Source organism: Esox lucius, chromosome 12 (genome assembly GCF_011004845.1).
Source record: "Esox lucius isolate fEsoLuc1 chromosome 12, fEsoLuc1.pri, whole genome shotgun sequence".
NCBI classification, from domain to species: Eukaryota; Metazoa; Chordata; class Actinopteri; order Esociformes; family Esocidae; genus Esox; species Esox lucius.
The window spans coordinates 3,893,898-3,907,932 of record NC_047580.1 but is presented as its reverse complement, the minus strand read 5'-3'; the positions used below and the strand labels follow the sequence as shown (position 1 = coordinate 3,907,932).

At 43.9% G+C, this 14,035-nt stretch overlaps 1 protein-coding gene across 11 annotated transcripts in view; it reads left to right on the top strand.

Annotated features, from left to right (window-relative positions):
• LOC105029953 (cyclin-dependent kinase 17-like) overlaps nucleotides 1–14,035 on the top strand; it is a 64,664-nt gene that overhangs the window by 22,402 nt on the left and 28,227 nt on the right. For all 11 annotated transcript variants that reach the window (XR_829541.4, XM_010903549.5, XM_013136575.4 and 8 more), the window contains 2 exons: nucleotides 3,190–3,323; nucleotides 5,746–5,871. Coding sequence is in view for 10 of the 11 variants with exons in the window: in XM_010903549.5 (XP_010901851.2) it covers nucleotides 3,190–3,323; nucleotides 5,746–5,871 (260 nt within the window). In the remaining variant the exon portion in view is untranslated. The remainder of the gene's footprint in view (nucleotides 1–3,189; nucleotides 3,324–5,745; nucleotides 5,872–14,035) is intronic.

Below are 14,035 nucleotides of genomic sequence, written 5' to 3'. Positions count from 1 at the left end.
GTCTTAAGTAATATAATAACTTTCAGAGATACTGAATTTGGTATTTTCATTAGTTGTCAGTTATAATCATCACAATTAAAAAAATATAAACATTTGAAATATATCAGTCTGTGTGTAATGAATGAATATAATATACAAGTTTCACTTTTTGAGTGGAATTACTGAAATAAATTAACTTTTTGATGATATTCAAATTTTATGACCAGCACCTGTGCTTCATCAAACAGTGTGTGTAGGCTTTTAGAATGTGACAATTAAATTGTATAGAATACATTTTTGACAATTATTAACAAGATGGTTGGAATCCTGAATGCTGATTGGCTGAATACTTTGGTAAACAAGACAGGTGTATAAGATATGGGTATATCAACAAATTACTTTTTACTATTCTAATTGGGTTGATAAATGGTTTATAATTGCAATAAGACTCAGTTCACCCGAAAGAGAGGGCTCATTTAGCTCCCAAACGGGACTTAAAACATTGGCTAGAATTATGTTAGAATATTCAAATGCACATTCAAGTAGGTTACTTCTTAGCAGTCGTAATTATTAGATCCCTAATACTTTTTAGCATGAAGCCAAATGAACGGCTCCTCTCACAGTGGTTAAGTTTGCAACTTTCACCAAAAAGAGATATTAAAAAAGAAATGTTAATTCTCCAACGACCCATCACTAGCATTGTTTTGAAAATCATGTGTTTGAACTCTTGTTTCAATTGTTTTTTCACTAATTTAATGTACTACCGACAAAGCAACTTCCTATAGCCGCTGTTAGTTTATAACGATAACAAACCCAAACTAACAAATTTGAAAGTTATACCAGTATAGCTAGTACTAGCAATGTAACTAAACTAGCTACGTTGTCATGACAAGATCCCAGAGGGGAGGAAGAGAAGTGTTTAGCTGTACTGTACAGAAAAGTTACAGAAAGCTAACACTATGTTGCCCCATCCTTTAATTAATTATGCCAGCTAAACCAAGCGACTCACATATTGTGATTCCATGCAGACATTCAACTCCCACAGGGGGCCAGGATGAAAATATATAGACTTACTACTGTAAGCCGCTTTGGATCAGAGCTTCTGCTGAATGATTCAAATGTTCAATGTAAAAAAATGGAATTTCATAGTGTGTGTGAACAGTACATTCTTAATCTCTGTCTGTCTCTCCCGCTCAGTAGACTGTAGTGACATTTAAATAAGTTAAAGAACACATCGCAAACCACCTCCCCAGAGCTGGAGGGACAGTTAGTGTATGTGTGTTGTTCAGCTCCTTTTTTCCTTATGCTCCTTGACCCTCTAATCTGGGTTCCTTGGCTGAGTCTATCTCAGACATCGTGCCATGAAAGTCAAAGAAACCTTAGACTGATGGATGGACAGTCTACTGTGCTCACTACACACACACACACACCCATACAAACACACACAGGTGTCATGTCTCGCGCCTGAGACTCACTTATCTGATGGATTCCGGGAGAACGAGTAATGAGGGGAATGGAAACGCACACATACACAGTAGGAGAGCTGGAGTACATGCAGGTTTATATTGATGTCCTGACCTTCTCGTTTCACTTAGCTGACACCCCTGCAAGGCTGTTGGTACCATCCATCTTCAGAGGGTTGGACTCTGCCAAACCTCCTGGGGGGGAGCTACTAAATTGTCTCTGTCTTTCAAACACTAATATTCTTAAATGATACAAGAAGGAATAAAACTTGAGATACAATTTAATGATGAACTGTATCCAAAGAGAGTTAGAAATCTGCCTGTATTCATTTAAATAGATGTAGGAGGCTGGAGCATTTAAACATACACTCACCAAAGGATTATTAGGAACACCATACTAATACTCTGTTTGACCCCCTTTCGCCTTCACAACTGCCTTAATTCTATGTGGCATTGATTCAACAAGGTGCTGAAATCATTCTTTAGAAATGTTGGCCCATATTGATAGGATAGCATCTTGCAGTTGATGAAGATTTGTGGGATGCACATCCAGGGCACGAAGCTCCCGTTCCACCACATCCCAAAGATGCTCTATTGGGTTGAGATCTGGTGACAGTGGGGGCCATTTCAGTACAGTGAACTCATTGTCATGTTCAAGAAACCAATTTGAAATGATTCAAGCTTTGTGACATGGTGCATTATCCTGCTGGAAGTAGCAATCAGAGGATGGGTACATGGTGGTCATCAAGGGATGGACATGGTCAGAAACAATGCTCAGGTAGGCTGTGGCATTTAAACAATGCCCAATTGGCACTAAGGGGCCTAAAGTGTGCCAAGAAAACATCCCCCACACCATTACACCACCAGCCTGCACAGTGATAACAAGGCATGATGGATTCATGTTGTCGTTCTGTTTACACCAAATTCTGACTCTACCATCTGAATGTCTCAACAGAAATCGAGACTCATCAGACCAGGCAACATTCTTCCAGTCTTCAACTGTCCAATTTTGGTGAGCTCGTGCAAATTGTAGCCTCTTTTTACTATTTGTAGTGGAGATGAGTGGTACCCGGTGGGGTCTTCTGCTGTTGTAGCCCATCCGCCTCAAGGTTGTGCGTGTTGTGGCTTCACAAATGCTTTGCTGCATACCTCGGTTGTAACGAGTGGTTATTTCAGTCAAAGTTGCTCTTCTATCAGCTTGAATCAGTCGGCCCATTCTCCTCTGACCTCTAGCATCTACAAGGCATTTTCGCCCACAGGACTGCCGCATACTAGATGTTTTTCCCTTTTCACACCATTCTTTGTAAACCCTAAAAATGGTTGTGCGTGAAAATCCCAGTAACTGAGCAGATTGTGAAATACTCAGACCGGCTCGTCTGGCACCAACAACCATGCCACGCTCAAAATTGCTTAAATCACCTTTCTTTCCCATTCTGACATTCAGTTTGGAGTTCAGGAGATTGTCTTGACCAGGACCACACCCCTAAATGCATTGAAGCAACTGCCATGTGATTGGTTGATTAGATAATTGCAATAATGTGAAATTGAACATGTGTTCCTAATAACCCTTTAGGTGAGTGTATAACAACCGAAACCATGTTTGTTTGGAGCAGGTTCTCTTCCCCGTGATTGAAACTGTTCTTGTTGTAAGGACTTGTTTCACGGCAAAGATGGAACAGTTGTTGAGGAGTGGGCGTTTAATGCTTGACAGAGGTTCAGGATGAAGTCTATTTAATGTGTTCTGCAGGTATCGTCCATGAGAACGTAAAAATGGGCTCAGATGGGGAGAGTGACCAGGCGTCCGGGACGTCCTCTGATGAAGTCCAGAGTCCGGTCAGGGTCCGAATGAGGAACAATCATCACAGACGCATTTCCAACGAGGTACATGAGAATGTGTGTGTGTGTGTGTGCATATGTCTGCCTATCTGTGTGTGTGTCTCTCTGTCCATCTCTGTATGTGTCTGTGTGCGTGTATGTGTGTGTCTGTAACCCTGTTTGGGTGTATTTGTGTGCATGCACATGTGTGCGTGTGTCTGTGTGGCAGCTGCAGAATGATGAGCACAGCAGTATTGCAGGAAATGCCTCCAGACACACGCTGCTTTCTCTCTGAACGCACCGGACTGGACTAATTTAGACCATGTTTACTACAAACGGAGAGAAAGAAGGGGGGAGAAAGTGAAGGAGAGAGTGCAATATAGAACCAAAATAAACCAGAAAACCAAGATGAAGAAACAGTCCAACGTCTGTTCTATATATAACTATGTACTGTTCAATGTAATCAATGCTGCCAAGTAACGGTGTTGTCACTGCCATTTAAAAATAAAAATGACCTGTTGATTTCCATCCGTGGGAACTGTTGTCCTATTGGAACATATAGTGCTTCGGTGATACGGTTTGAAAAGGCAAACCAGTATATGGAATTATAATCAAAAGTGTGTGGAAGATATGAGGGAGAGACTGATCAGGGCTGAGAGATGGAAAATGAGCTGTTTCCTGTCAGCATTTCCCAACACCCCCCATTCCCACATCTGCCTTTTTTTTACCCCCAGGAATCTTCCTAACCATCCCCCCTTTTCCATCCTCCTCTTCCTCCGCCCCTTCCTCCTCTGAGTGGGGGGTTCTCATGCCCTCGTTCTCTCTCTCATTCTGTCCATCTCTGTCTGTGGAGACACGTGGCGGGGTGAGAGAGGGGCTGTTTGGGAAGAGAGTGAGTGAGACTGTTTAGGATTACATTTGCGAGGGACAATGAGGGACCTGCTAGAGTTGTTCAGCATTGTAAGTACTAGGTTGTATGTGTGTGTGTGTGCGTGCGTGTGTGCGGGCATGCGTGTGTGTGTGTGTGTGTGTGTGTGTGTACAAGTTTGATAATCCTGTTGGGGACCAAAAAACCCTTGAAGGAAAGTAAAATAAGAACAATTTGAATTTGTGAATATGTTGTCCATCCACATGAGGAAAGGTTGGGTTTAGGGGAAATCTTTCTTTGAGGTTAGAATTAGGGTTAGTTTAATGTTTAGGTTTTTGGAACTAATATTAGGTTTAGGTTAACGTTTAATGTTAGGTTTTTGGGGATACGGTTAAGTTTAGGTTAACGTTTAATATTAGGTTTTTGGGGGTATGGTTAAGTTTAGGTTAACGTTTAATATTAGGTTTTTGGGGATATGGTTAAGTTTAGGTTAACGTTTAATGTTAGGTTTTTGGGGATACGGTTAGGTTTAGGTTAACGTTTAATGTTAGGTTTTTGGGGATACGGTCAGGGTCAGGTTAAGGGTTAGAGTTTGGTTTTTTGGATTTAAGTCAATGCACTTTTGACTTGAAATCACATTTGGGGTCTCCCCAAGAGTGTGTGTGTGTGTGTGCATCTCTGTGTCATTTGCATATTTGTGTCTGTACACGTGCATGTGGCTTAACATGACAATGCCAGTGCTGGTGTATGCGCTTGTTTGTGTGTGCACGTGCATCTAGGTGAATGAAATAGTGTATGTGTTTGAACATGAGTGTTTGAGTGACCGTGTTAGTGGGCGTTTGTAATTGTCTGTTGATTGAGTGTACCTCAGCGAGTCTGTTGATGGGGAAATGTGACAGATGAAGGAGCCTGGATGATAAGTGTTTCATCAGGCGGAGATGGAGGTTTACAGAGCACATGTGAACCCGTCAGCCGCTTTGTCACATTAACATGATTATCCCCTTTACATAATGGCTGTGGTGTCAACATGTCATTTACATCACGGATTGCATGCATGAGAATATGTCATTTGTGCGTGTGTGTGTGTATGTGTAGATATGTCAGCGATAGATAGACAGACAGACATGAATAAGCCCCAAGGGGGGTTGCTCATATGTTCTTTCTCCATGTTGTTTTCTTGCCATTGGAATGTTCTGAGAAACACAAACACACATACACACACACTAAGATAAACACACACACACAAACATATACTAAGATAAATATACACACAACGCATATATCTTATATTGGCAACATATCCTGTGGGGATGTTGGTTTTGGGCCAGGCTGTGCTGCCATGGAAACCAGAGATGATTGGCAAGCTGCCCACAGCTGGGGCTATGGCAGCGAGGCAGGATGCTGGGATATGTGGTTCATATTTAAGATTAACAGTGATATATCACAACCTAGACTTTGTTTCAGTTATTCCGTTGAATTAGGACATTAGCGTGCAGTTATAAAAATACATTTAAGTGCATCTTTTCTTTCTCTTTTTGTGTCTCTGTCTCTCTCTCATTCTCTCGTTGTCTCTTTGTGTTTCTCTGTCTTTCCTCTCTGTCTCTGTCACTCTCTTTCCAGGACATAAACAAGCGTCTGTCTCTGCCGGCTGACATCAGGCTACCGGAGGGCTACCTGGAGAAGTTTGCTATGAACAGCCCACCCTTTGACAAGCCCATGAGCCGCAGGCTACGAAGAGCCTCTTTGGTCAGTGTCATTGCACTCTGCTCTTAACTGGGCAAAGCAGCTCAACGTAATTGTGTGTGTGTGTGTGTGCTCGCTAAACTGTAGTCCTTTGTTCATACAGAAAAAAAATATTTACCCCAAAATGCCATTGTGTGTGTCTGAAAAGTTCTGCCCATTGTGTGTGATTACTTGTCTAAAGAGTGTGGAAAGGAAATTTGCCATGGGAATGCTAATCGTGTATGAGACGCATTTGACAACGTAGAATTAGAAGTGTATTGTCGACAATAGTTTCTGTCTATGGGCCAGTAGGGGGCCGAAGCATTTTGTATTTGACATGCAAGTATTCACCATGGATATTCACAGAGGGTTGAGTGAGGTATGAGGCGAGCAGATAGTCTTTGAAGATGCAAAATAGTCCTTTGTACAACACTTTTACTCACTGTGTATCCAACAGGTCCATACAGTCAATTTTTTTCTCTCACATACTAAAGGAGCTTGGGGAAACATCTGTATACATTGACAGAGCAAGTGGTAAATAAAAGATCAACATTTGAATAATTAATTAACAAAAAGGTTGAAAATAAATCCATTTGTAATTGTAAAAGTAAACATTACCCAGAGAAATGTTTCGTATGGATGAAGGCAACTGACATGTTAGATTATCAGCTATGTACAGAATTACACTTTAAATAAGTGCAAATATTGAACCTAGGAATGGCAAGGGAAAATTAATATAGAGATAAATAATGGTTATGTGCATAATGTTGTGTGCTCAACTGGTGGTCCTCAATGTTGTGTATGGCTGCCTCTTTACCCTGGCGTTGTGTCCCATACCTCAATGTTTTGTATGGCTGCCTCTTTATCCTGGCGTTGTGTCCCAAACCTCAATGTTGTGTATGGCTGCCTCTTTACCCTGGCGTTGTGTCCCATACCTCAATGTTTTGTATGGCTGCCTCTTTATCCTGGCGTTGTGTCCCAAACCTCAATGTTGTGTATGGCTGCCTCTTTACCCTGGCGTTGTGTCCCAAACCTCAATGTTGTGTATGGCTGCCTCTTTACCCTGGCGTTGTGTCCCAAACCTCAATGTTGTGTATGGCTGCCTCTTTACCCTGGCGTTGTGTCCCAAACCTCAATGTTGTGTATGGCTGCCTCTTTACCCTGGCGTTGTGTCCCATACCTCAATGTTGTGTATGGCTGCCTCTTTACCCCTGCGTTGTGTCCCAAACCTCAATGTTGTGTATGGCTGCCTCTTTACCCTGGCGTTGTGTCCCAAACCTCAATGTTGTGTATGGCTGCCTCTTTACCCTGGCGTTGTGTCCCAAACCTCAATGTTGTGTATGGCTGCCTCTTTACCCTGGCGTTGTGTCCCAAACCTCAATGTTGTGTATGGCTGCCTCTTTACCCCTGCGTTGTGTCCCAAACCTCAATGTTGTGTATGGCTGCCTCTTTACCCCTGCGTTGTGTCCCAAACCTCAATGTTGTGTATGGCTGCCTCTTTACCCTGGCGTTGTGTCCCAAACTTCAATGTTGTGTATGGCTGCCTCTTTACCCTGGCGTTGTGTCCCAAACTTCAATGTTGTGTATGGCTGCCTCTTTACCCTGGTGTTGTGTCCCAAACCTCAATGTTGTGTATGGCTGCCTCTTTACCCTGGTGTTGTGTCCCAACCCTCAATGTTGTGTATGGCTGCCTCTTTACCCTGGCGTTGTGTCCCAAACTTCAATGTTGTGTATGGCTGCCTCTTTACCCTGGCGTTGTGTCCCAAACCTCAATGTTGTGTATGGCTGCCTCTTTACCCTGGTGTTGTGTCCCAAACCTCAATGTTGTGTATGGCTGCCTCTTTACCCTGGCGTTGTGTCCCATACCTCAATGTTGTGTATGGCTGCCTCTTTACCCTGGTGTTGTGTCCCAAACCTCAATGTTGTGTATGGCTGCCTCTTTACCCTGGCGTTGTGTCCCAAACCTCAATGTTGTGTATGGCTGCCTCTTTACCCTGGTGTTGTGTCCCAAACCTCAATGTTGTGTATGGCTGCCTCTTTACCCTGGCGTTGTGTCCCAAACCTCAATGTTGTGTATGGCTGCCTCTTTACCCTGGCGTTGTGTCCCAAACCTCAATGTTGTGTATGGCTGCCTCTTTACCCTGGCGTTGTGTCCCATACCTCAATGTTGTGTATGGCTGCCTCTTTACCCTGGTGTTGTGTCCCAAACCTCAATGTTGTGTATGGCTGCCTCTTTACCCTGGCGTTGTGTCCCATACCTCAATGTTGTGTATGGCTGCCTCTTTACCCTGGTGTTGTGTCCCAAACCTCAATGTTGTGTATGGCTGCCTCTTTACCCTGGCGTTGTGTCCCAAACCTCAATGTTGTGTATGGCTGCCTCTTTACCCTGGTGTTGTGTCCCAAACCTCAATGTTGTGTATGGCTGCCTCTTTACCCTGGCGTTGTGTCCCAAACCTCAATGTTGTGTATGGCTGCCTCTTTACCCTGGCGTTGTGTCCCAAACCTCAATGTTGTGTATGGCTGCCTCTTTACCCTGGCGTTGTGTCCCATACCTCAATGTTGTGTATGGCTGCCTCTTTACCCTGGCGTTGTGTCCCATACCTCAATGTTGTGTATGGCTGCCTCTTTACCCTGGTGTTGTGTCCCAAACCTCAATGTTGTGTATGGCTGCCTCTTTACCCTGGCGTTGTGTCCCAAACCTCAATGTTGTGTATGGCTGCCATATATATATATATATATATATATATAGGCTATAAGTATAAACACCCTCAGGATGTGCTGGTTTAAAATAGATTAGCCTTATAATGAGCATGATTACTATGTTGTTTCAAATTATATAGCCTACCAACATAGATGAGCACAGAACAGGGCAGCCCTACTTTATTTGCTGTGGTTTGTAGTTGTTGAGAAAAGAGAATTGTGCTGACGTTTGTAGCTGCTTATCTCACGTTTCCAGTGCAGCACTCCAAAAACCACGCTGACTATGATACGACGGTACATGTTCCCTAACATCTCTGGTTTCAGCGTTAGTGTCATTTTGTGCACTCTGAATAAGTGGACACCAGACCTCACAACCATAGAGGATTGTGGGTTCTATAAGTGATTGGAGGATTTGAAGCTAGATCACTTTTACATGTTAGTCATTATTCAGTTGCTCTTACCCAGAGTGACTTACAGTTAGTTATAGATCTTTATTGTGATGTCAATGTTATTTTTGAGGAAGTGGAAAGCCTGTCATGCCTTTTGTCTCAGATCATTAAAAGCCTTGTGAAAGTTACCTGTGGCATTGATTTTTAGGCTGAGGTTCAGTAGCAGTAATTTATTGTTTGCTACTGGGCTCCAGTGTCTAGGTAGAATTTGGTATGGGGGTGCATTACTGCACATGGCATGGATGCTGAACAATATATACAGGTTTTGGAGCAACATATTCTGCCATCCAGACAACGTGTTTTTCCGGGAAGGCCTTGCTTATTTCAGCAAGACAATACCTAACCACATTCTGCACGTATTACAACAGCATGACTCCGTAGTAAAAGCTGGCCTGCCTGCAGTCCAGACCTGTCACACATTGAAAATATTATGAAACGAAGAATACGACAAAGGAGACCCTGAATCATTGAGCAGCTGAAATCCTAATTCACGCAAGAATGGGAATACATTTCACTTTCAAAACTACAGCAATTGGTCTCCTCATTTCCCAAACATTTAAAGAGTATTGTTAAAAGAAAAGGTGATGCAACACAGTGGTAAACATACCCCTGTCCCAACTTTTTTAAACATGTTGCTGGCATCAAATGTGGGCATGTATCTTTCAAGAAACAATAAAATGACTCAGTTCTCTTTGTACTATTTTCAATTACATATATGGGATAAATTATTTGCACATCATTGCATTCTGTTTTTATTTGCATTTTGCGCAGTGTCCCAACTTCTTGGGAAACAGAGTTGCACATTGATGAGACAACATTATGACCGCTCACAGGTGAAGCAAGGGCACATGTCAAGGTGTTGGTAAATTAGATGGTAAGCGAACAATCAGTTCTCGTAGTAAACATGTTGGATGCAGGGGCAATGGGCAGGAGTAAAGAACTGGGTGACTTTAACCAAATTGTTATGGTCATACGACTGGGTCAGAGCATCTCTGAAACAGCAATGCTTGTTGGGTCACAATAGACAGTACAACACCTGTCAGACTTTCAAACCCTTTTTACCACCACCAACCATGTGCTTGGTAAAACCATTCCCTCTTTAATGATGGCCTACATCCCCTCCCGGTTCAAAGGTCAGACACCACAAACAGTGTGTTCTCCCACTGAACCAGAAAAGGAGCAGCACCACCTCCAGCAGTGGTCACCCACTATAATGGTAACATAAAACCAACACTAACACATTTCCAAACCAATATTATTTTATAAGTTGCAATACTTAACAGCTCACTCCACCAGTACTGTATCTTTGCAACTACTACTACGTCACATATCCCCCAACTCAGCTTAAACCTGCTGGTTTGAGCGACCTTCCTAACCCAACAATTGCTTTGAGCGGAACTCTTCGATCCACAATGCACCCTTGAGAGCCCATCAGCATTTGCATTCCTTGCACCACTTCCATGTTCCACCTTTAATTTGTACGGCTGAAGTTTAAGGAACCACCTGGTTACCTTAGCATTCTTTTCTTTAATGGCTTTCATCCATGTCAGAGGAGCTTGATCAGTGACCAAGGTAAATGTGTGACCCAGTAAGTAATATTTTTGGCCTTCCACAGTCCACTTCGTCGCTAAGCATTTCTTTTCAACTACAGCATACCTAGTCTCTCTGGGTAGCAGTTTTCAGCTTAGGTACATTAGGGGAGGCTCCTCGCCATCAATTACCTGAGACAGCACAGCCCCAAGGCCCACACTGGATGCATCTGTCTGGACTATGAATGGCTTTAAGAAGTATGCCACTGCCAACACAGGTTTGCTGCACAATGCTTTTGAGAGTGCCTTAAAGGCTTCTTCAGCGTCGATGGACAATTTGACCTGGGTTGTCATCTTTTGATTAAGTCAGTAAGAGAGCCTGCCACTGTGGAGAAGTTAGGAACAAACTTCCTATAGTAGCCCATCAACCCAAGAAAAGCCCACATCTGCTTTTTGTTCATTGGGCATGGCCTGTTGTTGATGGCTTCAACCTTGCTAGATTGAGGCTTCACCTGCCCCCTTCCTACAACAAAGCCCAGGTACCTTGCTTCTGTCAAGCCAACATGGCACTTCTCTGGGTTAGCTGTTAATGAAGCTTCCCTAAGGCTTTGTAATACAGCCGCTACCCTGTCTCTGTTTTCCTCCCATGTTTCTGCATGGATCACTTTGTCATCTATGTAGGCCGCAGCATTTTCAGCATGTGGCCAAAGGACTTTTTCCATTAGGCACTGAAATGAGGCCGGAGCACCATGCAGCCCAAATGGCATTACCTTGTACTGGTACAGGCCCCACAGAGTGACAAAGGCCATTTTCTCTTTGCTTTCTTGTGTTAGTGGGATCGGCCAATACCCTTTTGTTAAATCAAGGGTTGTCAGATATTTTGCTTTTCCTAGCTTCTCTATGGTTTCATCCACATGTGGCATTGGGTACGCATCAAACCTGGACACATCGTTCAACTTGCGAAGTCGTTACAGACCCTTAGCTGTGCAATAGGACCAGTGCAATAGGACATGTCCAAGGACTTGAAGACTCCTCGATAACATCAAGGTCCAGCTTGGGGTTTAACACATGCAAAACACCCACCCGCTTAGCCGCAGGCACATGTTAGGGGCATTGTTTTATTTTTACCCCAGGGAGTGTAATGATCTCGTGCTGGAGGACTTGCGTCAATATGTCCTTTCTTTGGCATTTGTGACAAGTATTGTCTGCAAATGTATTTGTCCCAGGATTAACTCCCTTCACAGTCTGTGACTGCTCTTCCACACCCACACCTTTTGGAAAGATCTTACCCGGTCTGGGCAGTTTCCAACTGCCATGGAAGACTTTCCAACTGCCATGGAAGAGTGAGGAACAGTACTTGAGGTGGTTGGAAGTGGCTGCTTAGCCAGTTCTTCTGCTGCCAACTGCCGCTCCACTAAAGATCTCATCATTGGTGATGGGCGCACTGCGTCCTTCCCACTTCCTCAAATGGGCCGGCATCGCTCTGAAATAGTGATCCCTCACAATCATCTCCATGACCCTTGTTTGCATCAGGATCCAGCCATCGTTGCGCTAAGTGAAGGAGGTCAAACATCTGGAATCAGAAAACTGATGACAGGTTGAACAGCAAGGAGTGGAACTTCAGGGCCCTCATTGCAGAAGTGTCACTGGATCTGGCAAGGATCTCTGCGTTCAGCTGCTTGTAGTCATCTGCAATGGCTGCTGGGACATCATGGTAGGTTTACTTTGCATCGCCTACCAAAAAAGGAGCTAGGATCCCTGCCCACTCCTCTGCTGGCCGTATCTCCCACGTAGCCATCTTTTCAAATGACCCCAGAAATGCTTCAGTGGTATCCTCTGCAATCATCATTGATTTCCTACCTTTTGGGCCCTGTCGCCGGACCCCCCCGTCTCAGTTCCAAGGTGTTACGCTGCTATATTATTGTGCTGGGAGATATGAGGAATGCACTTCTAACTTTTCTCAGTCTCCTCCAGTTTTACATTTTAGGAGGAGGTCCTGGTCCACACCTGCAGAGTACCTGGTTTGGGGGGCCCGTTGCTGTCCCTGTCCTTGTCCATCTGGTCATACTTTTGACCTAGTCTAGAATCAAATAGACTCTGGATTTAGCCCAGAGAAATGTATTTATTATTCCAATTGGACTCTTAATATCTCACCCGGCACAGCCAGAAGAGGACTGGTCACCCCTCTGAGCCTGGGTCCTCTCTAGGTTTCTTCCTAAAATTTGGCCTTCTTAGGGAGTTTTTCCTAGCCACTGAAATCCAACACTACTGTTGTTTTCTCCTTGGGGTTTAAGGCCGGGTGTCTCTGTAAAGCACTTTGTGACAACTGCTGTTGTAAACATCATTCGCGCAAAGGTGGACACGCATAACCAGTTTAGTGATGGAGGAAGCGTTAGTTTAAATTTCTCCAGTTGGTTGGATGGCTGGTAAAAGAGTCATATAAAATGTTATTTAGTTATCTACTCGATGCATAATTCTCAGAACAATGCACCGAACAACACAGCCAAGACGAGTTGCACCGAATAACTTTTATAGGAATTGTTTTACAGACATATAACTTTTACAGAAATAGATTAGGCAACTATTTGTTAGATAGCTATGGACAACATGTCCAATTCGTAGAGTGACGGCTGTCCCATGGTATTGCGAGTGAAGGTGTGATGGTCTCAGCAAAAGCCTCCTCTAGGTTGTTCTCATGGATGAATCTTAAGAGAGACAGGGTCGTCTTACCAGTGTGAAGCTCAGTGTGGCGGTACAGAGTGGTCAGCTCAGACGTCAACTTTTCCTCTTTCCCTAGAGGCAATAGTTTCACTGCACAGTCAAGCTCAGATGTAGGGAATGACAGCACAAATTGTGGGAAGAGCGAGCTGTCAACCAGTTTGGCAGCAATCAGGTGGTCACTTTGGGAAAACCTCAACTCCACCTGGGAGATGACTGTGTTGCATGCCTCCTTCATCACCGGCGCTGTTGGTTACTCGTCAGCCTGGCTCGTCTGTTCCATTGTGAACAGTGGCAGCCCATTCATCAGTTTGCTTCCGCATATTCTGGACATTCTCCTTGAAACAGGTGAACGAACTGCTAATCCCAGATGCATCGATGCTCCGTTTTTGCAAAGTTTTGTATAAAACATCAACTTCTGGCATAAGGAAGAAATCCAGCAGCTGCAGAAAGGCTAGGTCCCTGAGTTTTTTTGACGGGCCGTATGCCTCACTTATGGTGGCCTCATCCCATCCTGGTTGTGTGCATATGTCCTCCATACACAAGAGTAGCGCATTGCAGTTTTCCCAAACTGCTTTTGAAAGTTCCATCGTACAGCCGGTGGCCTTGGAATGCATCTCTGTGTTGCCTCAGCAAGTTCCGCAACACGTTTTGGAGGGTCAGAGAAAAAGGTGTCAAAAGTAGTTAAATCAGCAAAAAACACCTTCAGGATGCTCATCCTTGCTGAACAAAGTTGCTGCAGGTTCAGTTGGTGAGCATAGCAGTGAACAAACTGGGCATGTGGGTATGTCT